This window comes from Carassius carassius, chromosome 39, assembly GCF_963082965.1.
Source record: "Carassius carassius chromosome 39, fCarCar2.1, whole genome shotgun sequence".
Taxonomy (NCBI): Eukaryota; Metazoa; Chordata; class Actinopteri; order Cypriniformes; family Cyprinidae; genus Carassius; species Carassius carassius.
Window position 1 is genome coordinate 3,528,382 of NC_081793.1, and position 27,227 is coordinate 3,555,608.

A 27,227-nucleotide genomic window follows, 5' to 3' on the forward strand; every position below is an offset into this window, starting at 1 on the left:
CCTCGTTCCAACGGCACTCTGTGGCCAGGGTGTGAAATCGAATGTAAAAATCCGCCACCGAGCCTTTTCCCTGTCGCAGTTTGGCGAGTAATCTGGCCATCCTTACCCGCAACTGCACGATCGAAAACTCTCCTCATCTCTTTGGAGAGTGCCTGGAATGAGGTGCAGCAGTTGTGTCCGTTCTTCCACACCGCCATTCCCCAAAGCGCTTCTCTCCCTGACAGTAGGGTTAATACAAATGCAACCTTTGTCTGTTCACTCTGAAAAGTACGTGGCTGTAAAGTGAAATGCATGGAACATCTCGTGAGGAATAATCTACAAAATTCAGGCTCACCGGAATATCCCTCTGGTGTGGGTAGGTGTGGCTCTGGTCCCTCTGCTGCTGCAGGCACTGGTGGTGGGGGAACGGACGGCGTGGGGGGCGCAGTGGGAGTCCGTAGAAGTTGTACCTGTTGGGTGAGCTCAGACACCTGCTTCACGAGTTCTTGCACTGCACGACCTGTGCCTAAAATGTTTTCTTCTTGTTGGTCCATTCGTGAGATGCTGTGAGCGATGAAATCCTTGAGCTGGGAAGTGCTTGCTGTATCCATGGTTTGGTCAGATCGTTCTGTGATGAAATAACAAGAGGATGCAAGGTGCAAGTGAATAAGGTTTAATTATGAAAGTCAGAATTAAGACACAGGTTGGGGACAAACAATCAGGTGGTGGTTGAAGCAGGGCACGAGATGGCGATCCGGTGGTGGTGCGGTGAAGAGCGTGTAGAGAAACCCACGAACTGTGGAACATCCAGACGACATGAGGAACTGACGAAATCCAGAAGACACGAAGAACTGATGAAATTCAGATGGAGAATTGGGCTGACGAGACACAAGAACAGACACACACCACGGAACAACCACAACGATCTGACAACATGAGAGGGAAATTACTGGCATATAAAGGGAGGTGAAATCAACGACAGGTGGTGACACTAATCAACACGATGAGTAACCACACCCACACAATTACACTCACGCAGACACCTCAGTGTGAGACAGCCGATTCATGAACCGACACATCTGTCTTTGCTCCTCAGTTGATTCATGTAGATTTAGATTTGCAAGGAATTTATTCATATTATCACCAGAAAAATGGCCTGATTGGGATGAATAAAGCCTCTTATAAAATGCCCTAAAAAATTTGTTATTTACTTTGTTCTGGGCTTGAGATCGGCTCCGCAATAAATTGGCTAGATATTTATTAGGTTTATTGGCAAATTCATACATCCGCTGTCTAGCAAAGAACACAGATTTCTCAGCTTTATTTGTAAGAATTGCTTCAAGAGAGGTTTTAATGGTTTCTATCTCGGCCAGAAGCACATCTGACGGGCAAATGTTATATTTTATATTTAAATCATGGAGAATAATTTCTAATTTTCTCTGATCTGCCAGCTGCTTTTTTTCTGGTTAGATACATAGGAGATAATCAATCCCCTAATATATGCCTAATTTGCAGTGTCCCAGAGCAAATTGGGAGAAACTTCTGGGGTTCTATCAATCAATTTATTAGTCCATAATAAATAGTTTAACTTAAATTTGGGTCATGAACGAGCCATGGTTTGAATTTCCAGGAAGACGGGTAATATATTTGGTTGGATAGGCCTAACTTAAGAAAAACAGGAGTATGATCCGAGATTACAATGTTGCCAATATTACAGTCTATAACATTTTGTAGTGAAGTTTTGGGAGAGAAAAAGTAGTCTATTCTGCTTGCAGTTTTATGGACACCAGAAAAGAATGTGTATTCTCTATCTCTGGGATGCAGAGCTCGCCAAACATCTACCAGGCCAATTTCTTCACAAAAATCTGTGTAATTAATTCGTTGGATTGAATAGGGGGGATATAGACATTCATAAGGGTAATGGGTTGTCCAGCTAGTGTAGCTTTAAGCAGGATAAACCGTCCTGATTTATTGGAATATGTATTAATATCTGATAGTGGTATACATTTATTTACAAGAATGACAACTCCCCTACTTTTACTGGTGAATGACTTGTGAATGAATAGACTTGTCCTACCCAGTCTCTCTTCAATTTGACATGCTCACTGTCTGTTAGGTGTGTCTCCTGCAGAAATGCAATGTGAAATTATTCTTTTTTTAAATAATTTAGAATCTTTTTTCTTTTACTGGATTTTTAACACCCTTTACATTCCAACTACATATGTTTAATATTGTTTTATTCGTTGACATAGCCAAGGGTTAGTTAAATATTCCCGCTGCACCAATATGTGAGATACCCTGCAGTGTATGTAGTCTGCTCCATTCTGAGACACAGGAAAGGTATATCCATAGAGTTGAATAGATGGTGGTAGCATGCATGATATTGCGAAGAAAAAAAAAGGTATAGTTGTGTTGCCCTGCATGTCGAACATAGAACATAGAACTATTTACATTTACAAACTTAAAGGCATTTTTGAGAAAAAACAAGGGAAGTCTGACGCTGGTCAGTTTCACATTTGAGAACACTCTGTCTCCTTGGAAACATTACATGACCAAAACTTAGATAGAACAAACAAAAAATGCACGGTATTCAAAAGGAACACCGCAAGATGAAAGAGCTTTGATAAAATGATTGTCAATCCGCTGAAACAGCAAGCCTTCTATATACTGATTGGTTCAATATTTAAATCCTTAAACGTCTGCCCCCTCGAACTCTATACAAAAAGTTATTACAAGTAGGCTATTGCTTAGTTAAGTCCCAATAACCCAATATGTCCAGTTAGACTCCTTAAAATATAAAAGGGGGAAAAAAAAATGCAGGAGTGACGTTTAGTCATAGAGACCGTGAGCTATCTAATACCGTATCATCCAGCCTATCCAGGGCGGTTTGGGCCTGAAATAGTTGTGGTAGATGGTTCGGGCAGACCTTCCAGGAAAGACTCAACCTCTGTCGGCTGCTTGAAGAACTTTTCGCCGCCGTTGTGCTGTACTCGAAGAGTCGCTGGATATATCATAGCGAAGCGAATTGCTCGTTCACGGAGTCATTTCTTCACATTTCCAAAGGCTTGTCTTTTTCTCACTATGGCCACAGAAAAGTCTTCAAAGATAGAGATGTTATGGCGTTTATAGATCAGCTGACTTGCAGCTCTCGCTGCTTGCAGAATGCGCACCTTGTCTTGAAAATTATGCAGTTTATCATCAACGCCCTCGGTCTTTCTCCTGATGTTGGAGGGCGTGAAGGGATACGATGTGCACACCTGGTGGTCCTTGAAATCGACGTTAAGCAGGTTAGGCAACCAGGTCCTGAGGAACGAGACCGGGTTCGTCCCTTATTCCCCTTCGGGTAGGCCAATAATTCGTAAATTGCTTCGCCTGCTCCTATTTTCCAGGTCATCTATCTTTTCCAGGGCCGCGTCAAGCTTTTTTTGAATTTGTTCAAGCCCGTGCACTGACTCAGTTCTCCATCTGCTCAACATGTGTCACTACCGCAGACAATTTCTCTAGCACTGGATCAATCTTGTTATCCAAAGCCTTATCGACGCCCGCCAGAACTTCTGCTGTTATTTTCTTCACAAGTGCGTCCATGTCGCTTGGATTCATTGGAGCTTCCACCATTTTTGGAGAGGAGCGCGTGTTAAAGTTCGTTAATCCTTTCTGTTGCGAAGTCTATGACTGGAATTAAGTTGTTTCTTTGGTATGTCTTTTCACTTCTACATTTAATTTCAACCCCCTCAAAGATGATATTGAGTTTAAGGAGAGAGATTTTCGAAGGCTTTGCCGGAGCTCATCGTCAACACGGCTACTCCATTGAATGCATCACGTGACCCCCCCTCCCCACTGGGCACGTTTGACAGGTCCAAATGCTCATCCTGAAACACAGAACAAGACACAGAAGAACAGGCAGACAACAAACAAGCAGCATGACAACTCTCACTGCAAGAGAAAATAGAATTATTACTCCAATTAATATAAGTGTTATGAAGCACCAGCCAGGGATGCCCAAGGACTACTGGAGTAACAGGTGTGTCAGTTAAAAGAAAATTTATGACCTCAGTGTGATTACCAGTGATGAGTCTTATTGGACCTGTAGTGTGAGTGATGGAAGGAAGAGATCATTGAGAGCCTGGACAGCAATAGGCTGGGAGAGAGCAACCACAGGGAGTCTAAGTCTGAAAGAAATATCAGAGTATAAAAAAAATTACCCTCAGCACTGGAGTCAATTAAAGCCCGACAGTCATAAGTGGTGGAGGACCACTGCAGCTTGACAGGAAGAGGAGTAGCAGCAGGAGAGGATTTAGCCAAAGTGACTCCACGTCACAGCACAGTGTCCCATAAAAACCAGAACCCATCAGTAGGTAAAAGGTTACTGACAGGTTCTGGCTTTTACGGGACACTGTGCTGCAATGTGACCAGCAGCTCCGCAATACAGGCAGAGACCCTCATCTCGCCGCCTACACTTCTCCAGGGAAAGATGGGATCTGCCCATCTGCATGGGTTCTGGTTCAGAGAAGGAAACGTCAGCGTCGGAGGAGGTAACAGAAAGGAAGCTTCTGCTCCCAAACTGTAGTTCCCTAGAGAGCCTGTCCAGTTATGACAAACGCTATCTTCGATTCCTCCGTAGTAAATTATGATGGTTGAAGGGAGAAATACAGAGAGCACTTGACAAGAAAAGAGCGGCATTGCTGGGACTCAATAGAGTTAAAAGCTGGAGGCAGAAGGCAGGTTTTGGAGGGTTCGGTGAAACGAGCGGCCTGAGCCGGGATAGAATACTCAGTCTGGAAACGTTGTAGTTGGGTGGTAAGCTCTGAGACCTGAGAGACCAGGGCTTGAACTGCCCGATTAGAGGCTGCCATCTGTTCCTCCGGGCGATCCATGCATGAATTACTGTGAGCCAAAAAGTCTCTTAAATCTGATGCATTTTCTGGATCCATTATGGTCAGATCGTTCTGTCACGAAACAGAAAACAAGATCCAATTGCAAGTGAAAGGTAGTCTTTATTAGACAATTCCAACTAACAACAAGTAGAGGTGCAGGTAACCCCGCAGTGCAGTCTCTGCTCAGGCAGAGAATAAATCCAAGCAGTCCAACCCTCCAGGGAAACAGAGAACAGCAACCAGGCAGGAATCAAACTCAGGAACTAGAAGTTCTGACAGAGAACCAGACAGGACATGAGCAACAACGATCTGACAACACTCAATAGAAACGCCAGCCAGATATAGGCAGTGCAGATGAGCTACACCTGTGACCGCTCTGATCAGCTCATCAGGTGTGCGGTAGCTAGGCAACACTGACGAGCACAAGGAGCAGATAGCACCCCCACACACAGACACAGAATGGGGCATTTTAGGGATGACTCATTGGAACATCTCTGATTGGCCATTGCATTCATAAGCTCAACAGAATCTTGTGTGATTGGTTATAATGCACAGTGCTATAAAAACGTGTCTGTCTCTGGCTTAGCGCCAGCCAGCGAATGCAGATCAGAATTTAGCAGCTGATGATATGACTCGCTGAACGTTCTTATGCCGTTGTAATCGTATTGAATATAGACAATAATAATCTGCTATTTTTTGCCTTTTGGAAGATGCATTCAACTTGACTCCCCTCTGTTATAAGTTACACGTACAACAAACTAATGTCATAGTGGTATCGTGTACTGTAATTGAATGTAGCCTTAGTTATACCTGTCGAACCGTAGACAGCACATGCAGTGTTCATCTTATTATGATCTTCATCGCTAGCAATAGCCTTTGCGGATTTGCTTTCAATTCAGTGCAGATCAAAAGCCATGTCTTCAACACTCTTGATGTTCTTAAACTTTCTGTTACAACTCTGAGTGAGAACCGCTTCAGATGATTCAGCACTCGCAGCAGGGAACTGAATGAATCATTCAAACTGATTCACGAACCAATTCACTGGTTTGCCAACTGGTTTGATCAATCCTTTGAATAGAATTGTTCAAAAGAATGAATCATTCACGAATTTGCCCAGGAAAGGTAGATGGCGTGTTTTGGAATAAACTGAAGCATTTATAACATTTATTGGATTAATATAAAGTAACAAGAGGAGCATCGCGCACAGTAACGAAGTAAAAGTACAGATTTTTCCCAAAAAATGTACTTAAGTAAAAGTACCCATCTGTAAATATACTCCAAAAGTATTAGTTATCCGAAAAATTTACTCAAGTAAACGTAACGAAGTAAATGTTACTCGTTAATATCCACCTCTGTATGTAACACATTTAACACAACTTTGCAGCTGAAAGAGCTGTAAATACAATCTCATATCTCATAAATGATCTTCTCTATGTTATTTTGCATCAGAAAATCTGAATCTTTGTAGTGAAGTAGTTTTTTTTTCAGTAAATTAGTTGCCTAATGAACTAATTTAGCATTAGCTAAGCATTTAGGTCTTCTTTTAAATAAATATTCATTTCAATATTTAATTGGTCTCTTTTTTAAAAGAGTAGCTTAAATTATATGTAACTTATAGCATGGCAAGTGTGTACACTTTTACCACTTAAGCTACAGGAAAGCCTTATGTGTTCAACCTGCCAGCCTCATTCTGAGCTGTACTTCTCAGGTACTGAACCTGTTCCTGGCCCTGCTGCTCAGCTCCTTCAGCGGGGATAACCTGTCTGGAGGTGATGATGATGGGGAGATGAACAACCTTCAGATTGCCATTGGTCGCATAACTAGAGGTGTAGATTGGCTCAAAGCCTTCATCGCCAGTATGTTGCAAAAGATTCTAGGAAAGAACCCTCCTGAAAATAATGAGGGAGGAGGGGAAGGAGACATAGAACTCAATGCTATAAACCACCTGGATGAAGGGAAAATGGCAGATGACTTGACCAACTGTTTGCCTCCAGCACTGACTGTACCTATTGCTCGTTGTGAGTCTGATGCTGAAGAGGACTCTGATGATTCTTCTGATGAGGAGGATGGAAAGGTAAAACAACAGCCTGTCCTCTCTCTGCCTACCTCAATATCTAGAATAATGTGTACAGCTGTGTACCATTACCCATGTATTCTATGGTGAGAAAACTACTATTAGTTATGCTAGATAAACCTTTTAAAATCAAACTAAAATTAGTAAATAATAATAATAATAATAATAATAATAATTGCTTACCATTGAAAAGTACTAAGCTTTAAAATGTCTTTTTTTCTCCCTTAAAATTTTGATTTTGGCCTGTCCCCTCCTAGTGTTAAATAAAATAATATATCATGATTTTGATAAAATCTGTTCAATTATTTTCTAATTTATTGTTATAAATCTAGCTTAAATAACAAAACATTCCTAAAATGACACCAAATTATAAATTTAATAAATTTAAGCATAATTAAGTAAAAAAAATTTTTATGATTTTATACACAAATCTACTGCATTCTTTAGGCTCAGTCATTCATCAGACTCAGCATAAAATAATTGATCAAATAATTGTTTTTTTTAACCCATGGGGAATATAGTGTAAGTAGTAAGTAATTATACCCTACTACCCAGTGTTTTATATATTTTAAAATTTCATCATATAAAAAATATTATATATATATATATAATGATTTTTGTTTAATGTTCATTATTATAAATAAAATTCTCACAAGTGCCAATTCTTAATACTCTTTTGTGTCAAAATATCAGGAAACATTACGTTAATACTTTGCATTGTTCCCCTTACATTTCTTTTTCATTCTCTCTCATTTCTTTACATCTCTTGCTGCACAGGCCACTCTAAATAATGACGACTCTTCAGTTTGTAGCACAGTGGACTACCAGCCTCCAGAACCTGAGCCTGAACCCGAAGAGGAAGAAGAATCAGAGCCTGAAGAGCCAGAGTCCTGTTTCACAGAAGGTGTGCATGCTTTTTCCTTCATAATAAATGTTAACATTCATGGCATCACTTCAAGGCCAGAAAAATCTTAATATATGTATTTTTCTCTCTTTTTACTTAGGTTGTATTAAGCGATTTACGTGTTTGAATGTAGACATCACAGCAGGATGGGGGAAAAAGTGGTGGAACCTTCGAAGAACATGCTTCACCATCGTTGAGCATGACTACTTTGAGACATTCATCATCTTTATGATCCTTCTTAGCAGTGGAGCACTGGTGTGTCTGTCAATACTGAGCCAACGCTTAGTAAACTCTGCACTCTAGTTACATTATTACATGTGTGCAATATTAAATCTACAGTTTTTTTTTATTTATTTGTACTGAAATAGGAACATATAAATCCATTAATGTTTAATGCATTGATTTTTTTCTTTCATTCTGTCAGGCTTTTGAGGATATCAACATTGAGCGTCGGAGAGTAATCAAGACTATCCTGGAGTATGCTGATAAAGTCTTTACATACATTTTCATAGTGGAGATGTTACTGAAGTGGGTGGCATATGGTTTCAAAACCTACTTCACAGATGCATGGTGCTGGCTGGACTTCCTCATTGTGGATGTGAGTTCACTTTTTGACTTTTGCCAAAGGTTTACACTTATAATCAAATACAAATACAAGTCTGTGTGTATTGATTTTTTCACCTGCTTTTTTATTCAAGGTGTCGCTAGTCAGTTTAACAGCCAATTTAATGGGATATTCTGACCTGGGACCAATCAAATCTCTTAGAACACTCAGGGCTCTGCGACCCCTTCGAGCCCTGTCAAGATTTGAGGGAATGAGGGTAAGCAATGACTCTGTCATCGTTTATGTTTTTGTTTATGAGTCATTTTTCAAATGAAATAAATATCTGAAGTTGACCTTGATTAATCTTTAATTGGATTTTGATATATTATGTGATGGTGTTGATTATTGATATTAAATTTTTCTAATGTCATATTGGTAATGCCATTTTCCACTTTCTGGAGGAATATTTGTTTGGACTTGCTGAAACAAGAAGTTAGCGAGCAGTCAATTAATGGTTTGGTTGGATGATAATGACAGCAGTATTGGGAATTTGTCACAAACAATATCAATATAAATACCAAATGATTGGCAATTTGATTCTTTAAAAAAAAAATTTATTTTACATTTTCACAAGTAGGAAAGGGGTAGTTAGAACCTCATGTTTTGTATTTTAACACTTCTAAAGATTAGGGGGAAAAGTAATTAAAAGGTGTTTTAAAAAGTTTAGAGCTATAACAATAATTTTTCTTTATTCATCCTGAAGGACAAACTTCACACTGCATGTTTTTTAACATTTCTGAGTGAAATGTCTTTAAGTTAAAGCGATAGTTCATTTTCAAATTAAATTTTGGTATGTTTTAGCTTACCTCAAGGACATCCAAGATGTAGGTTTCTCTGTTTCCTCAGTATTTCCCATTTTGATATTTTTAGGTCCAACCGTTCTTGTCTGGGACTCACATAATGGATGTCTATGGTCACCACCTCAAAGAGCATGCACAGAGGAGTCAAAATTAAACAATTCCCCATCGTAAGTACACATTGATGACCTAATACACGAAGCGGATTGTGTAAGAAAACGAACAGTATTTATATCGTTTTTACCTCTTGTACACAACCACGTCCAACTGATCTGAGTTCGCGAGTGCTTCCCGATGTGACGTGCGCGCGCGCTCTGGCTTAGTCTGCGCAAGCGCGGAAAGCACCGGAAGCGATCTCTCGCGCGTGTACATCACTCATTGTTTACACTTACTGCCTATGGTTTACACAGATTTCGGAAGTATTACCTTTCACTGTGAAGATCTAAACATATTTAGACGTACAGGAAATTGCATTGGAAGACGATTTCAATATATCCATAGACAACGTTGAATTTTTTTCACAACCATATTTATTTGAACCAGAATACACAGACCAAGTACTCAGGAGCGATCTGCTGCAGCAGCACGTCTTCAAGCCTCAGAGACAGAGATCTCTTCAAAATTGGTGGTGTTTTAGTAGCAAGTGTTGTGAGATGCCAACAGAAGTGGAGAGCATATGTTGTCACGAATGGAACAACTACAAGATGACGACGAGGACATTGACAGTATCACATCACACGCCTGCCTGACTGAAGATCCTGATTTTTCTCCGCTGTTGAGACGCAGCGTTTTGCACGTTGTGTTTAGTTTGCCACGTATAAACTGGAGGCGACTATAATTTTGACTCCTCTGTGCATGCTCTTTGAGGTGGTGACCATAGACATCCATTATGTGAGTCCCAGACAAGAACGGTTTGACCTAAAAATATCAAAATGGGAAATACTGAGGAAACAAAGAAACCTACATCTTGGATGTCCTTGAGGTAAGCTAAAACATATCAAAATTTAATCTGAGTAAGTGGAAATAAATATCTGCACAAATATTGATTACCCATTCATCTCTAATTCATGATTGTGTTTATGTCCCATACAGGTGGTAGTGAATGCACTGGTTGGTGCTATTCCCTCAATTTTTAATGTGCTGCTGGTGTGTCTGATATTCTGGCTCATCTTCAGCATAATGGGAGTCAATCTGTTTGCTGGAAAATTCTACCACTGCATCAACACCACTACAGAGGAACGCATCCCGATGGATGTGGTCAACAACAAGAGTGACTGTATGGCACTGACGCACACCAATGAGGCACGCTGGGTCAATGTGAAGGTCAACTATGACAACGTGGGAACCGGCTACCTCTCTCTACTTCAAATTGTACGTTTCTCTTGACTTGTAGAGTTCATTATATTACATATGGTTCACACGCAACCATAAACATTCATATCATGATGAATTTTGCTTGATCTTTCAAAGAAAAAAAGATGAAGCAAATTCAGAACTCAAAAGAATAAAGTGAGCATTTTTGAATCTAAGCTAAATATATATATAAATAACGAGAATTTTAGTGCTGACACTGAAGCACATAAACATATTTACAGACAGTGAATGTATTTTCATGTCATTTCCTTTTTATGCATCAGAGGACACAGAGGTATACCCAGTGCAAATGCATAATCAATAAATGGGTTTTACATGACACACTGATGTTTAGAAAGTACTTCTCTCCACATAGGCCACATTTAAAGGCTGGATGGATATCATGTATGCTGCAGTGGATTCTAGAGAGGTACGAGAATGACAAATTTTCAAATCAAATTTCTGTTATGTTGTCCTCGCTTATTGTATACAAAGATGAATGTGGTGTCAAATACATATACAAATTTCTCAATCGTATATTCATCTTCATGTCTTGCCAGACCTCAGTAAAATCAAATTTTGTTGGTTCTCATATATTCAGACATCAAAGTTGTGCCATTGATTTTAATTCTGTAGTGGAGGTAAAGATTAATAAAATGAATAATAACTATTAGTTTGTTTTCTGGCATTTCTGCCAGTTCAGAAAAGCTGAAAAGAAAACATGCAGCCAGTTTGTTATGGACTGTTTGAGTCTGAAACCGTGTCATCACGCGAGCTGTTTTCAATTGCAGCCAGTTTCTACATAGCTAGCTAGCTAGCTATTTAAATAATACCATCTCCAAGCTATATACAGAGTTCAAGGCAACAATTCAAACATCTTGTGTTGACATGTACCATGGATAAGAGAGGTAGGTTGAGCGGTAGCTCATTATCATTTAAAGAGACATGCTTTGAAACAAATCATTGTAAACAGAGCTGAAAAAGGTGTTGTTTTACATGACCATTGAGGAATCTTAACCAAGTTATGTTACATACATTTCATGAGGACCCTAAAGAATCATACAAACTTTTGTATTGTCCCCTTAAAAGTTCCCCTATTATGACATTTCAAATATAGCCTTTAATGCAGTGTGTAATGTAGCTGTATGTGAATGTAAACAATCTGCAGTTGAAAGTCATGACATTTGACAAGTGTAGTAACCCATACTCGGAGCTATGCATTTAACCCATCCAAGTGCGCACACACAACAGTGAGAAGTGAACACACCCCCGGATCAGTGTGCAGCTATATACCCAGCACCCAGGGAGCAACTGGGGGTTCAGTGCCTTGCTCAAGGGCACTTCATCCATGGGTATTGACTTGAGGGTGGAAGAGAGCTCTGTTCATTAACTCCCCCCCACACCTACAACTCCTGCCAGCACAGTGACTCAAACCTGCGACCTTCGGGTTACAAGTCCAACTCTCTAACCATTAGGCCACAGCTTTGTAAAGTTGTAAAGCCAAAGGTGCACAGGAAATAATTAACTGAACAGCCGAAACAAGATGTCATTCATTTGAATCTCACTTCTGATGGCTACACATAACACATTTTCATAATGCCCACTTATGTTTTACATTGGCCGGCCGTGAACAGCTTGAAACACCCTCAAACCATTTTCCCATAATTTTTCTGACGACTGCTTCTTTAATCTCTGGGAGTTCAAGACGGGGTGCACTAAATGCTTGCTCTTGAAAGATGAGCTCAGTACCAAGTTTATTTGGATCAGCTGGCTCCACTGAATCACAACCTGTAAGCATGATAAATAATATATGCTTATATTTTCTATAGAGCGTTCAAAATACGCAACTTGTTGGATATAATAAGGTGTGTTATAAAATGCTAATTTTGAGAAAATGAACTTTTTTGACCTAGCATGTATGTAAACCTATTGTAGGAGACTCCCAAAAATATATTAGGGACCTTAAAAATGGCATAATACGGGCACTTTAAATTTACATTTCTGTAAATTGTAGAATTTAAAGACTTACTTTTATTGTGGCATTCATTGATTATTTTCTGTTAGGTGGAAGAGCAGCCATCATATGAGATCAACCTTTACATGTACCTGTATTTTGTCATTTTCATCATTTTTGGCTCCTTTTTCACTCTCAACCTCTTCATTGGTGTCATCATTGACAACTTCAATCAGCAAAAGTCTAAGATAAGTTTATCTTTTTTACTAAACAAATAATTTTAATTTGTGTGGTACATACAATTTTTTTACCAGAAATAATAATTAATATTTGTTTCTTCTGCACTTTGGAGGGAAAGACCTTTTCATGACAGAGGAACAAAAAAAGTACTACAATGCCATGAAAAAGTTGGGTTCCAAAAAACCTGCGAAACCCATCCCTCGGCCATCAGTATGAACCATTTGACATACATTGATTCTTCCATTGCTTTTTTTACCATAACAACTTAATGACTATTTTTTTTATTGGAATATCAGCATTAGATCTCACTTGAGTTTTTTTAAAAACTAATCCACTACATTGTTCTCCTAACAGAATGAGATCCAGGGTGTGGTGTTTGACTTCATAACGCAACAGTTCTTTGACATCTTTATCATGGTGCTTATCTGCCTCAATATGGTGACCATGATGATAGAGACAGATGACCAGAGTGCTGAGAAAGAAGATATTCTGTATCAGATCAATTTGGTCTTCATCGTCATCTTCACAGGAGAATGCTTACTTAAGATGTTTGCCCTCAGACATTACTTTTTCACTATTGGCTGGAACGTCTTTGATTTTGTTGTGGTCATGCTTTCTATAGCAGGTAAGTGTAAGAGAAAGAACAACTCAGGCTTACTGGAAAAAGCATGTCTGCAGAGACATTTCTGCAAAATTATTTTGTTTCTCGTTTTGTAGCTCACTCAAAGTGAAATGTACAGTGAATGTACAGTTCAGATTTATCCAAAATTAAATGTGAATCTGGAAATTATTTATTTCGTTGGTTGTTATGCTTTTTGCTGCAGTTCTGAAATGAAATGTCAGTGAGTGTTTCTAAAATGTTAAATGCTCTATCATGTTTGAAAATAATGTACCACCTACAATAAAACCTTACCCTACTCTAAACCTAACCGATAGTGTTAACAAAAGCAAATGTGAGATAAAAATGCATTTGCTGAAGAAACAATGTCATTTTATCTGGCTTCTAAGTCTTTGAGCTCTTTTATTGTGACTTGAGTGCAATGATACCAGGTGCGCTACTCCAACTGTAAGTCACTTTGGATAAAAGCGTCTGCAAAATGTGAAAAAAATAAAATAATCATTTAGTCATTTTGCCACTAGTGTTCGTTTCAAAGGGAACCAGTAGTGAATTGTCTATATTGTTACCTTTTGGAATTCTGCCAAATTTTTCCAATAAGCCTACGTTGGTGTAGAATTATGGTTGTCAAACATCATGCATTTATAGTTTGTTATGGAGTATTTCACTGATTTGGATAAACTAGATACTAAGAGTTCTGCAAGTGAATCTCAGTTTAAACTTTCCTACTGTAATTGCTCTAAATGGTTTATAATAACCCATGTTTCTTCTTACCCAAGGTCTGATGTTATCAGACATCATTGAGAAGTACTTTGTGTCTCCAACCTTGTTCCGTGTGATCCGGCTCGCCAGAATTGGCCGTGTGCTGCGTCTCATCAGAGGGGCAAAGGGCATTAGGACTCTTTTGTTTGCCTTGATGATGTCACTTCCTGCCCTCTTCAACATCGGACTGCTTCTGTTCCTCATTATGTTCATCTTCTCCATCTTTGCCATGGCTAACTTTGCCTATGTGAAAAAGCAGGCAGGCATCGATGACATCTTCAACTTTGAAACATTTGGTGGCAGCATCATCTGCCTGTTTGAGATCACAACATCGGCAGGCTGGGATGGGCTTTTGCTGCCTATTCTGAACAGTGGCCCTCCAGATTGTGACCCTGACATAGAGAACCCTGGTACAGACGTTCGGGGTAACTGTGGGAATCCTGGCATGGGCATCATGTTTTTCTGCAGTTATATTATCATGTCGTTCCTGGTGGTTGTGAACATGTACATTGCTATCATTCTCGAGAATTTCAATGTTGCTCAGGAGGAGAGTGGAGACCCGCTGTGCGAGGATGACTTTGAGATGTTTGACCAGACATGGGAAAAGTTTGACGTTGATGCTACACAGTTCATTGCATACAACCGGGTGTTTGACTTTGTTGATGCCTTGCAAGAGCCTTTACGAATTGTCAAACCCAACCGCCTCAAACTAATTAACATGGATCTGCCTATTGTAACCGGCGACAAAATCCACTGTCTGGATATTCTTTTGGCAGTTACCCATGAGGTTCTTGGAGACACGATTGAGATGACTGCCATGAGGGAAAGCATTGAAGCCAAGTTCAAAATGAATAATCCCACATCTGCCTCGTTTGAGCCAATCACTACCACTCTCAGGAGGAAAGAGGAAGAGCGCGCAGCCATTGCAGTTCAACGAACATACAGGAGACATCTCCTTAAACGTGCTATCCGCTATGCTTGCTTCATGCATCGTTCAAAGAGGAAAGTTAGGAGTCAGGGCGATGAGGAACCTCCTGAAACCGAAGGGTTAATTGCAAAGAAAATGGATGCCCTGTATGGCAGCAATCCAGAACTCTCCAATGCTTTTGAACTGCAGACTAGGCCAATGTTGCCTAATGCACGGCCACCCAAGCCCACCTCTGTCACACAGCACAGAGTCTCAGTGACGTACCCACGACCACAGGGACAACTCATAGTACCAGTGGAGCTCACAAGTGAGGTGGTCCTCCGGTCTGCACCCACAACACATGGCCTCTGCGGTTCAGAGAATGCAACAATAAAAGAGTCAATAGTATAACTGGTGGGCAATGACTATGGACTAAGAAAATCACCTGCACTCACTGAACAACATGTGCTCCATAAACAAGATGGCTTGATGGATTACGCAGGACTGCTACAGTGTGACAGCATTGGAATGCTATTTCTTGGGAGTACTTTTTTTTATTATTTAAACTTTTGTAAAGACCTGATTTATTTAGGATTAATTTTATTTTTTCCCGATTTTTTTCCCGATGAGAAATGTCCCAGTATATTTGTCGTGACTTAGCCAAGTTCTTTTGCTCTTATAAGTATGAATGTTTACGGTCATGCAGTTAGAGTTTTTTTGTTTTATTCTTCCCAATTATAGCACCACCAAGTGGCTAAGTGCCATAATTTGCCACGATTTGGTGAATCTCATTCACTCCAAGATTAATAGCCATTAAAGTAAAAGTGGCCACGCCCACTTAGAACTTTTGGCACCATCATGGCATGAGCCAACTTTTTTTTTTTTTTTGGCATAATCATTGATATTTAGCCTCCAGAGAATCTTTCTGCACTGGTTTGGTTTCTTTTGGGTGAAAAGCCTGGGATTAATTTGCAATAGTGAGTTTTGCAAAAAAAAAAAAAAATAATAATTCCAATATGGCAAAAATATTTTCATGGTGGAAATGAAGTCACTATCGTATGGAGCCCCACACATGACATGCAGGAAAAAAATAGTAGGCTCATTCGTGTGCAAGATTTACTATTTAGTTCCCTCAATTTGCTAAATCGTGCACACCATTTATAAATAGAGAGAATTAATTAGTGAACTGTGTGCACGATTTAGCAAATCGAGGGAGCGAAATTGTAATAGTGTGAACGTTTTAGTACATTGAGGGAATGAATAAGTAAATCATGCACACATTTTATTTATTTTTTGCATGTGCGGGGCTCCGTACTATCGCAATGTAGCTGTTTCATTCCCCGCACACTAAAACCAAGTAATTAGTAATTTTCTCGATAAGCTTGCATTTTACAGGTTTATCATATTTTTTACCTTGTCTTAAATAATCTTTTTGCATACTTGTTGCAGGTTGTATCTGTTTTTATAGCTCCTGGACACTTAATAATTAGATTTTTTAAATCTCTCCGATAATGATCAGTCATTAATAATCAAGTCTCTACAGTACACTTATCATTGGTATAAACCATTAAAAAACTGGTACTGGTATACTGGTACTGATCATAACTCTTACATATGCCTCAGTCTGTCCAGACTCTGTTTAGTCTACTGAACTATTTATAATCTCAGTTCATGGCATACCAGTTTACAGCAGAATGGTGGAACGAGTAGAACAGAAACTGATCCTTTACAGTGGGGTGTATGGAGGCACTTTGAGCAGAATCTAACACTATGAAAAACATATACAGTGCCCAATGATTCTAATTAATGTATAACTTGAAGCATTGAAACCATAGTGTAATTTGTAGCACCTTCTAATGCCCTGATAGTCAAAACAGCTTGATTTCTTCTACTAGGATGCTGAAAATCTTTCTCAGTTTTCATGTTCTTATTCAGAAGTTGTCAGTTAAAGAAACCTAGATAGAATAAGCCCATCCAGTCAACACAACGACAGCACAGCACTAATAAAGGCCCATTTGAATTGGGTGTCATAGTGTCCATTATCATAAACTGATGAATAAATTGTGAAAATATGAGTTCCCCTGATAACTCTGTTGCAATTACATCAGGAACATTTGTAGTGTGACAAGGGCATTACCCTGTAGTTGATATGCTTTATAATTGATTTCCTTCTTTACAAAAAGAGCCTGAAGTGTCCAGTAGATGCCACACACAATTCTTACCTAAATTTGTTTTAGTAACTGTGAGTCATAGCTAAAAGTTGTAATATATTAGAGACATTTAATGATGGATTTCCTCTGAAGTCTTAATGTGACTGCACATGTCTTATTTCTTAAAACTCATAAATGAAGCACTTTTGAGATATTTATATTTACCTCTTGTATAGTTTTTAGATTTGGTCTCTTATTACAAAAAAGAATTAATTTACTGTATGTTCAAATGAGAATTTATTTTGTTGAGGAAAAAAGAAAATCTCATGCGCTAGTATGTAATCTGTGTGTAGTTTTGTGCACTTTTTGGTTTCATATTGATTTTGTTAATATGCAGATAATTTTCTATCGTTTACATTTTTATCATGGAAAGAGACATTGCCGTGCTTTAGCTTTAGCTCGCCTCTAATTGCCTGTACATACACTTTGCAAACAGAAGCAGATTTCTCAGATGCTGTCTTTTCTTTGTATCTTCACTTGACAACATTTAATTCAATGTGCATTTGAACCTTTCATAGAATAAATTTGATAAGATAAGTGTGGGTGTATTCATGCTTTAATTCTGTCTCAGATTGCAGTTCTTCAGTATCACAGTTCATCTCATGTCAGGATTTTGTGACGTTTACAGTCTTAGCATGCTATCATGTGTCGTTTGTGGATATGTTTTCCCAGAGGTGTTTATCAAGACCATTTTTTTCCATTAGACTTGTGCTTCATAAGACTTTTTCTGTGTGTCACAGTGGCCCCTGCATGCCCGGATAGCTGTTCTTGTTTCACACCTTCTATTTTTACCCCCAGCTAGAGATGTCTTCACCTCAGGTAACCAGTCTTAATAAGTTTGGAATCTAGTGATCTATACATTGGCTTTTGTGCTATGAGGATACTAGCTTTCACAAGCATGTTCACTGATAGTGGGAGAAAGAATAATATTGCTGACCTGTCTTCAGAAATCTTTACCAGTGCAAAAGCTTTTATTAGACTAACAACTTTTTCTAAAACGTTACTATTTCTAGACAGTATTAAGGTGAAAGTTGTTGTTTCAACAGAATCTGAGTCAATCAGAAACTGATGCAGTGAAGTGTTTTGTTTGTGTGTGTGTGTGTGTGTGTGTGTGTGTGTGGTTAGCAGTCAGCTGGCCATCTCTTTAGGCCACTGAGTTCCCAGCACTGAACCAGTGTTAAAGTTCAGAGAGAGTGGGTGAATTACAGCCTGCTTCTAAATCATTGCTCATAACAGTGGTAAAGTACACAAACCTCATTTTTTTCCATCCACCCCATTTCCAAACCTCCTGTACTTCAGGTATTTAGGGTCACAGAGTTGTTGGAGACTTTCCTAAAGTCTCATGCCATTGGCAACAGGACTGATGGCCAGTCCATCATTTTTATAAAGCATTACAATTATTTTAGTAATTTCCTTCTTATTTTGCTTCTCATTATTTCACGTCAGCTGCCATACTTGTCAGACCACACCCCTAAGACATTGAAAAACACATTTCAGGTGGCTTTTATTTGTTACTATGCTGAAGAAAAAAAAAGAAAAAAAACTGGCGTAGAAACAGTTTTCACTCAGAAATCGCTAGTAAATTTTACAAACGATTACAAAGAAATGGCAAGTTAAGATTGAATTAGTAGTAGTAAGCATTTAAGGCTATTTAAGGTACTGAGCCAAGCATAGCACAATGAAGGCACTGCTTTCTCTCTCTTAATCACATATTTCATAATACTTGTTTATTTTTATTTTTGTACTGTCGATTGTTTTTTACATCTGAATTGTTTTAAGGGAGTACTGCTTTCCTTGCCTCCACAAATGGTTCTGACTTTAACTGATAACTGCGCGTGAGTGAGTGTGGTTACAGCTCAATGACTGTGACAGACTACAACACTGAAACGCATGGAAAGCACCACATTAAAGACTATATATTTATTACTATTGCTATATATGTGTGACACAACAAAATCCAGCCTGGCAACCCTCAGAAAAGGCAAAAACGCCAGCTATTATAAAATGCAAGCAACATTTAAACCCAAAATAATGTTAATAGACCAAGGGTGTTATCTTGCATGGGCTATGTCCACATTAATCCAGGTACATTTGAAAACACTAATCTATTTCTCTATGTTTTGGACTTTCATCCACAACGAGACACCATTTTTGTCCAGCAAAAAACAAGCTTTTTGAAGCTGTTCTCCCAAATGGATAAACAATTACCGTATTTTCCGCACTATAAGGCGCACCTTCAATGAATGGCCTATTTTAGAACTGTTTTCATGTATAGGGCGCACCGGATTATAAGGCGCATAGAATAGAAGATACTGCAGTCAAACGTTTGACTGGGTTTGCGTTATGCATCCACTAGATGGAGCTGTGCTAAAGGGAATGTCAACATTTTGACAGTTTTTTTGAGAAAATTAAAGGCTTTTAAGTGCGCCTTATAGTGCGGAAAATACGGTATGCAAATTTAGTGTACAGCTGGTTGTACCAGCATTGTAGTGCCTTCTATGATAAATGTTATGTTAAACAACTGTATTATTACATTCCTGCAGATTGTTTACTTGAATTTATTGTTGTGCCACAAAATCTCACCGTTAATTCAGTTTCTTTATAAGTACGTGTGACATTTGCTGGCAATTTTAGAGTGATAAATAGTTTCTACATAAATTTTCTTTAGTACAGCAGCTAAAAAATTTGTAAGAAAAAAAAAAACAGAACACAAAGCCAAAACAGATTTTCCTATGTAATCCGTTATCACAGAATTCACAGTATATACTAAAATAGGACTTTTGCATTTAACTGTTTGTGGGCAAATTACAAATGCAATGGCTAGTATCTTTTTTTTTTTTAGCAAGATATGATGAGTCTGTAAACATACAGCCCAATATAGACCTAACATTTTAATATTAAGGAATTTTCTGTATTTGTCACTCCTGTATTTTGAATGACACAATGCATTGAATTCTGTTTTAGGGTTAAAAGAAATGCCCATAAACTTGCTGAAAAACATACTGGTCATTTTCAGCCAAGACATTCATCTGTTTTTGTAAAGTGGCCTATATCAGTCTTTAGATTTGCTGTCAAGATGATTCATTTGCTCTTTAACCTTTTGATGCATGAGTGTATCGATTTGCATGTTTCTCGGAAAACGGCATCATTGCAGCTTCACGACCTGCACCCTTCACTCTGGTGGAGCTGTCTTCCTTCTGTTCTGTATATGTGACCTGCACTGACTTCTACGCTTTCTTGGAGAGGTGTATTTGAGGATCAAGAATCATGCATTATTTCCTGCTGGGATCTTCAGTCATGGCACTAATTTACCTCTCAGGTAAATAAACTGCTTAAGACTTTAAAAAGTACTTTTGTGTTTTACCCCGAAATGTAAGATTTTGGTTAGTTATGTCTTCTGTTCTAGCTTGAATTGTTAAGACAGCAATTTAGAATTGATTCATATGATTTTTGTTCCACATTTGAAAGTTGCACGATTACAGTTTTGCCCTTAGACTTGTTTTTAGTGTTGTTCTTCCTTTCCATCTGTGAGTGAAAGAGGAAGTCCCATTGCTTCAAAACAAGTTTGCATTTGCTAGATATCCTTGGTTTTTTTTTTTTTTTTTTTTTTACAAGAAACATGTCATGAAGTTCATGGTTTAAAGCCGTTTATAACACTGCGGGATGTACTTGCTGTTTAGTGTCTTTCATAATGCCATGCATGTTTCTTGGTTTTACTTCTGCTGCTAACTTGAAAATGACCCTTGCGATATTAAACGAGCTCTGTCTTATGTATTTTCTCTTCATCCATCACATCTTTTCAGCTGAAGAAAAAGTCCACGTGTTCCAGAAGCCACGATTTGTTGGTGTGAAGACCGGTCGGACTGTGACAATGTACTGTGTGCCATCTAATCCAACTTTGTCGATTCATGTAGAGTGGTACAAAGGCCAGACTTACAAAAACCAACTCAAGAACAGCCACAAAATTAAGATAACAGAGAAGAGTGATAAAGTAAATGCCTCCATTACCATAAAGAAAGTGGAGATTGAGGACAATGGCACTTACTTTTGCAAGCTGAACAGTACGCATGGACCGGGAACTGAGCTCCAAGTTTCCAGTAGGTGTCATTTTGTTAATGTTATTCGCTTGCTTCCTTCGCTAGCCTGCATACACTTATTTCTCTGTTTCTTCTCCAGGATACAGTGATCCCAAGACTATCTTGAGGAGATCGAGAGTCAAGGATGTTATCATTTTCCTTCAGGCTATACTCCTGATTTCGTGTATCGTCGTTCCTCTGGTTCAGATTTACAAACTGGTAAAGGCCACAGCATTTCCACAAACCGATTTGTGCACTTTCCGTTGTATTTTATGTGTTAAGTATGCATTAACTTTTACCTTACATTTTTTTATTGCCAAATCTAACCGTAGTTTCTCATTCGGTTTCAGGAGCAGAAAGAAGATGTGATTTACGAAGAGCCTGAGGATGATCACATATATGAGGTGAGTGTTTTAAGTTATTTTGTTAGCTTGTTATTGTCATTGTGTTAGGTTACGGTTGGTTGAGTTTTTAGATCCGAGCTCTGTAGCTATTGTTGCATGCACTTCAGGAAGTCAAAACATGCATGGTCTGTTATGATAGACAATGCGTGAATTTATACTTGTGGTTTTTCTAAAAGAATTGGATTCAGATGCTGGACCACAAAACCGGTCATCAGGGTCAATTTTTTGAAAGCTAAATAAATAATCTTTCCATTGATATATGGTTTCTTATTTAAAAATCTGGAATCTGAGGGTGAAAAAAAATCTAAATATTGAGAATATCGCATTTGAAGTTGTCCAAATTAAGTTCTTAGCAATGCATGTCACTAATCAAAAATTACGTTTTGATATATTAAGAGTACAATATCCTAATGATTTTTGGCATAAAAGAAAAATCAATCCTTTTGACCCATACAATGTTTTTTTTTTGTCTATTTCTACAAATACACCCCAGTGACTTCAGACTGGTTTTGTGCTCGAGGGTCACATATGTTTTCTGTCTCTGTGCTGTCCAGGGGTTGGAGGTTGAGCGGTGTGGTGGTGCAGATCTGTATGAGGACATCACTGCTTATGCCCGGGACACAGAAGCAGCATGGGAAGTCGAGCCCGCAGACCAAGAGTGAGAAAAACACATCCATGAGATCCACTGATCAGCAGATATCAACACCAGACACAAATGTCTGTGATTACATCCAATCCACTATCAGTTTTTGCTGTATAGGGCACATGCATGCAGACTGATGTCACTGTGTGTGGATACAGTAAATGCTTATAAAACATTTTTTAATAATGCTATTTTTAACCCTGCTTGAATTTTTGTAGAGGTTGACATACAACAATAACAATCATCTATAGACATTGTAATACATTTAACTTATGTTTGCTTGTTTGTTTTCTTTATTCCATTTTGTATTGTAGTTCATATTCCCTTTACTGTACAGTGTGTTATGTGGTAGTTTTTTTTAGAGTGTGTTTGTTGTATGAATGCACCAGCTCTGCAGATCATTCATGAAAAGGTGCTCTCTATCTGGTAATTAAAATACTAGTTGTGAGGAACTGCTCAAAGCTTAAGGGAACTTTCACTTCATATCTGTTAAAATAAGCATGTGAAAAGCAGGTGTTTTCCGCAGAGAAGCTTTTTTGGTAAATGTTTGGTATATTCTCTTTGCATTCAATCGGATCGTACACCACAAGTCTGATGATCGCCATTGATTTGATAGACCATCTGCAAAGAACACCTGAACGTCTGTACAAGGCTTTAACTTTGTCACTGCAGCAAATTTGCTGTTTGATTAGTAAAATACTGCAAAATCCTAAATAATATTAAACATTTTCTATACCCTGAAAGTTATAAAAGGTCCGTTTTTTTTTTTATCAAATAAAAAATAAATAAATCCCACATTTTCTGAGTGATCTCAAACCACATTTGGACCCCATGCCTGTATATGGATTGAGTACATACCTGAATGGAAAGACAGATCAATAAACATACTGAAGGAGAGGATCTAAGAAATACTGAAAGGCTGACAGAAAGATACAGACTGTTGGTTCAGTCTTCTAATAATAAGCTACTGTAAGAGCTGGAGGGAAAGTGCGCCATCTTATGGTCATTCAGACAAACTAAACTTCTTTTACACACTTGACTATGCCCTGATTTAGACTCTGGACCATGTGCTAGTTGGAAGAGCCATCCTTAGATTTGAGCAGACAGACTTTACAGAATATCATCATGCAGTGTACTCTCACATGAGTTTTGTTTCTTCAGCATTACATCACTTGCTCACCAATGGATCCTCGGCAGTGAATGGGTGCCGTCAGAAAGAGAGTCCAAACAGCTGATAAAAACATCACAATAATCCACACCACTCCAGTCCATCAGTTAACATCTTGTAAATGAAAAGCTACATGTTTGTAAGGGAAAAAAAACATTAATTTGTTTATTACTTCAAACTGTTTCTTCCAGCTAAAATACAAGTCCTCTTTCCATAATACCAAGGAAGTGTTGTTATGGATTATGGACTCTTATTTTGGACAAAGTAACGGGTTAAAGTTAAAACACTTGTTTCTTACAAACATGCAGCTTTTCACTTCACAAGATGTTAATTGAATTGTGTGGATTATTGTGATGCTTTTATCAGTTGTTTGGACTCTCAATCTGATGGCACCCATTTACTGCAGATGATCCATTGGTGAGCAAGTGAAGTAATGCTAAACTTCTCCAAATATTAAGGAACAAACTCGTCTACATCTTGGAAGACCTTGGGGTGAGTACGCTTTAAAGTTTGGCTGAACAATTCCTTTAAAATATGTAGACATTTGAAAGGTCATGTAGTGTACAGCAAACAGGAAAATATTTAGTTTTAAAATTATTTCATACCCTTTTTTATATTTCATAAATAAATTCACAAAATGTATAAAAACATTCGAGTTTTTATTTGATGGCAGAAATACAAAAAGTACATTTTTTATTTTTATTGTGTTCACATTTTTTTTCCATTTTATGTGACAGCTAGAATAAAAGCCATTAATAAATAAATAAATAAGGATATAATCTTTATAAATTAGTATGCAAAATCATATTAAATTACACAAATACAATTAATGATTAAAATAAATAATAATTCTAAATAATTTAAATAAATAACGTATTAAAATGTAATATTGTTAATATAAATATTTAAAAAAACAACAATAAACAATGTAAACAACTGTATAAGATAACATTATAAAAAGAAGTGTAAACACTGATTAAAAACACTGAAATATATCTCTTTTTTTTCTGTAAATGGAGTGATGCTTCTAGAAGTCCAGTTCTTAAACATGAGTGTTGAAAGAGAAGAACTCCAGCTGGTTCATGAAACTTATGATCCGTTTTCTGACGATCTCCCAGCTGTGATCTCTACCCTCCTGAAAGAGTCAAACAACAGTTCGTTCATCATGTAGACGAGTTTCCAGATTCACAGCTGAGGATTCATCTATATATTACAATCTTACCATGTTCAGCCCTGTCATTCGTCTCAGTCTTTCAAAATACAGATGCAACTTTTTGTTCCTCTTCATTTTGTAAGCACCCTGCATTGAGAAAGATATTAATAAGTTCCTCTGGCTTTATTATGTGTGTGTGTGTGTGTGTGTATACACATATGTATTTTACAGTGTACTTACACATGAGCGCAGTCCATCAATCTCCTCATGCATGACATTTAAGAAATCTTCCAGTTTTTTAGCGTCCCAGGGGACGACAGCATCGTCAAAGAGGACAGTGATCTCCTTCAGAGCCTGAATGACGAACAGGATCTGTTTCTCAGGCTGAGAAGAACAAAAAATATGTATATATTATATATGAATATAGATTCCTAATCAATAGCCCGTATTATTGTGTCTTTTTTTAAACAATAAGAATAATAAGTTCTACTAACCTCTGCTCTTCTGTGGTTATTGATCAGTTCATATGGGATTGGGTTGACATCTTCATGGTCATTATGGACTTTCTCACCCTATGAAATATTCAGAAACAGATTTAATGAAGAGATTATTTTGAACAGAATGGTTTGCTCAGTTAGATATTGCAACTGCATTTGGTTAGTTAAATCGTTTTGGTTAAACCTATATTTATATGATATGGATTTATAAGAGAAAGTATATCAGTTATCACTCTCTTATATCTCCCAATAATATGTTTTATTAAAATGATATTTACTGTAAATGCTTGGTTTTATATTGAAAGCACTGCAGTCTCAAAATTCCATACAATGAGGATTGAGAGATGAATGAATAAATGTTCCTCAAAAACCTGATTATCATATTTGATAATCATATTTTAATTAATTAATTAATTTTATTTATATATATATATATATATATATATATATATATATATATATATATATATATATATAATATATATATGTGTGTGTGTGTGTGTGTGTGTGTGTGTGTGTATATATATATTTTTTAATAATATAAAACTCACTTTAACGCTTACTTTATAAAAATCTGTAAACATTTCAAAGCAAAAAAGAAACAAAACCTGAAGGTAGACATTTTTATAAATATATTAAAAACTATCATTTAGACAACAGAAAGCATGTAGTAAATTGTGTACAATAAGTTTTCAGCAAAGTTTTGATTATGTTAGAACTTAGAAAATCACGCAACTATATGGGGTTATTCAACTCTAGCATTTTAGCAATTCATTTACATAACATGGGGCTTTTTTACGGTACAAATATTCCACTTAGTCTCTCAATTAATAATAATATTTTACAAAATTTAAAACAGTAAGATGTATTCTGTAGAAGTGAGAACTCACCTTCTTTCTGATCAGATCCAAAGAGACTCCATGGTGGTGCTGAAACTTGTGTTTGATCCACCTGCAGCCCAGCACAGAGCTGAACCCGCACGCAGACAGAAGAAGACACAGCTGCACCAAACGAAGCTCCATCGTGTCGTGTTGAGATTCTACAGAAGACTGTTCACTGATGAGCTGCTGTTTTAATGCTGAGTCTCTGTTCACTGATGAGCTGCTGTTTTAATGCTGGGTCTCTGTTCACTGATGAGCTGCTGTTTTAATGCTGAGTCTCTGTTCACTGATGAGCTGCTGTTTTAATGCTGGGTCTCTGTTCACTGATGAGCTGCTGTTTTAATGCTGAGTCTCTGTTCACTGATGAGCTGCTGTTTTAATGCTGAGTCTCTGTTCACTGATGAGCTGCTGTTTTAATGCTGGGTCTCTGTTCACTGATGAGCTGCTGTTTTAATGCTGGGTCTCTGTTCACTGATGAGCTGCTGTTTTAATGCTGAGTCTCTGTTCACTGATGAGCTGCTGTTTTAATGCTGAGTCTCTGTTCACTGATGAGCTGCTGTTTTAATGCTGGGTCTCTGTTCACTGATGAGCTGCTGTTTTAATGCTGAGTCTCTGTTCACTGATGAGCTGCTGTTTTAATGCTGAGTCTCTGTTCACTGATGAGCTGCTGTTTTAATGCTGAGTCTCTGTTCACTGATGAGCTGCTGTTTTAATGCTGAGTCTCTGTTCACTGATGAGCTGCTGTTTTAATGCTGGGTCTCTGTTCACTGATGAGCTGCTGTTTTAATGCTGAGTCTCTGTTCACTGATGAGCTGCTGTTTTAATGCTGGGTCTCTGTTCACTGATGAGCTGCTGTTTTAATGCTGGGTCTCTGTTCACTGATGAGCTGCTGTTTTAATGCTGGGTCTCTATTCACTGATGAGCTGCTGTTTTAATGCTGGGTCTCTATTCACTGATGAGCTGCTGTTTTAATGCTGGATCTCCGCTTGTTCTTTGCTGGTGTCTGCTCTCCTCCATCCTGGCCTCTGTTTATATGTGCGCTGTTTGGGAATTGCACCCATTTCACTTTCCAGTTGTAAACCGCGCACACCTAAGCGACAGGTAAACCACAGTTACGCAACCGCTTTTGTG

General features: G+C 38.0%; 3 protein-coding genes across 4 annotated transcripts in view; 2 read left to right on the forward strand and 1 right to left on the reverse strand.

Annotated features, from left to right (window-relative positions):
• The window catches only part of LOC132121236 (sodium channel protein type 4 subunit alpha A-like), a 38,232-nt gene extending 22,731 nt beyond the window's left edge, over window positions 1-15,501 (forward strand). For both annotated transcript variants that reach the window (XM_059530440.1, XM_059530442.1), the window contains 11 exons: window positions 6,562-6,927; window positions 7,705-7,831; window positions 7,932-8,086; window positions 8,256-8,429; window positions 8,530-8,652; window positions 10,325-10,603; window positions 10,962-11,015; window positions 12,650-12,787; window positions 12,885-12,989; window positions 13,134-13,404; window positions 14,175-15,501. In XM_059530440.1, coding sequence (XP_059386423.1) covers window positions 6,562-6,927; window positions 7,705-7,831; window positions 7,932-8,086; window positions 8,256-8,429; window positions 8,530-8,652; window positions 10,325-10,603; window positions 10,962-11,015; window positions 12,650-12,787; window positions 12,885-12,989; window positions 13,134-13,404; window positions 14,175-15,475 — 3,093 coding nt within the window. In that variant the 3' untranslated portion in view covers window positions 15,476-15,501. The remainder of the gene's footprint in view (window positions 1-6,561; window positions 6,928-7,704; window positions 7,832-7,931; window positions 8,087-8,255; window positions 8,430-8,529; window positions 8,653-10,324; window positions 10,604-10,961; window positions 11,016-12,649; window positions 12,788-12,884; window positions 12,990-13,133; window positions 13,405-14,174) is intronic.
• Window positions 15,502-20,416: 4,915 nt separating this feature from the next.
• cd79b (CD79b molecule, immunoglobulin-associated beta) lies at window positions 20,417-23,112 on the forward strand. The gene is made up of 5 exons (XM_059530183.1): window positions 20,417-20,593; window positions 21,078-21,371; window positions 21,451-21,569; window positions 21,701-21,754; window positions 22,309-23,112. The coding sequence occupies exons 1-5, from the start codon at window positions 20,542-20,544 to the stop codon at window positions 22,414-22,416; spliced, it is 627 nt and encodes a 208-aa protein (XP_059386166.1). The 5' UTR covers window positions 20,417-20,541; the 3' UTR covers window positions 22,417-23,112.
• Window positions 23,113-24,607: 1,495 nt separating this feature from the next.
• ifnphi4 (interferon phi 4) lies at window positions 24,608-26,237 on the reverse strand. The gene is made up of 5 exons (XM_059530184.1): window positions 26,106-26,237; window positions 25,213-25,290; window positions 24,959-25,102; window positions 24,788-24,865; window positions 24,608-24,700 (listed from the first exon to the last, which is right to left on the reverse strand). Exons 1-5 carry the CDS (start codon window positions 26,235-26,237, stop codon window positions 24,608-24,610), a joined length of 525 nt encoding a protein of 174 aa, XP_059386167.1.
• Between the last annotated feature and the right edge of the window lie 990 nt (window positions 26,238-27,227).

What these genes read in the sequence shown, in the direction of transcription:
- cd79b (XM_059530183.1), top strand. Translation starts at nt 20,542, where the DNA reads ATGCATTATTTCCTGCTGGGATCTTCAGTCATGGCACTAATTTACCTC. An exon ending in AACTGAGCTCCAAGTTTCCA is followed by an intron (nt 21,372 to 21,450) that starts GTAGGTGTCATT and finishes TTTCTTCTCCAG; the next exon opens with GATACAGTGATCCCAAGACT. An exon ending in AGGATGATCACATATATGAG is followed by an intron (nt 21,755 to 22,308) that starts GTGAGTGTTTTA and finishes TGTGCTGTCCAG; the next exon opens with GGGTTGGAGGTTGAGCGGTG.
- ifnphi4 (XM_059530184.1), bottom strand. Translation starts at nt 26,237, where the DNA reads ATGGAGCTTCGTTTGGTGCAGCTGTGTCTTCTTCTGTCTGCGTGCGGG. An exon ending in ATAACCACAGAAGAGCAGAG is followed by an intron (nt 25,103 to 25,212) that starts GTTAGTAGAACT and finishes TGTTCTTCTCAG; the next exon opens with CCTGAGAAACAGATCCTGTT. An exon ending in TTGATGGACTGCGCTCATGT is followed by an intron (nt 24,866 to 24,958) that starts GTAAGTACACTG and finishes TTCTCAATGCAG; the next exon opens with GGTGCTTACAAAATGAAGAG.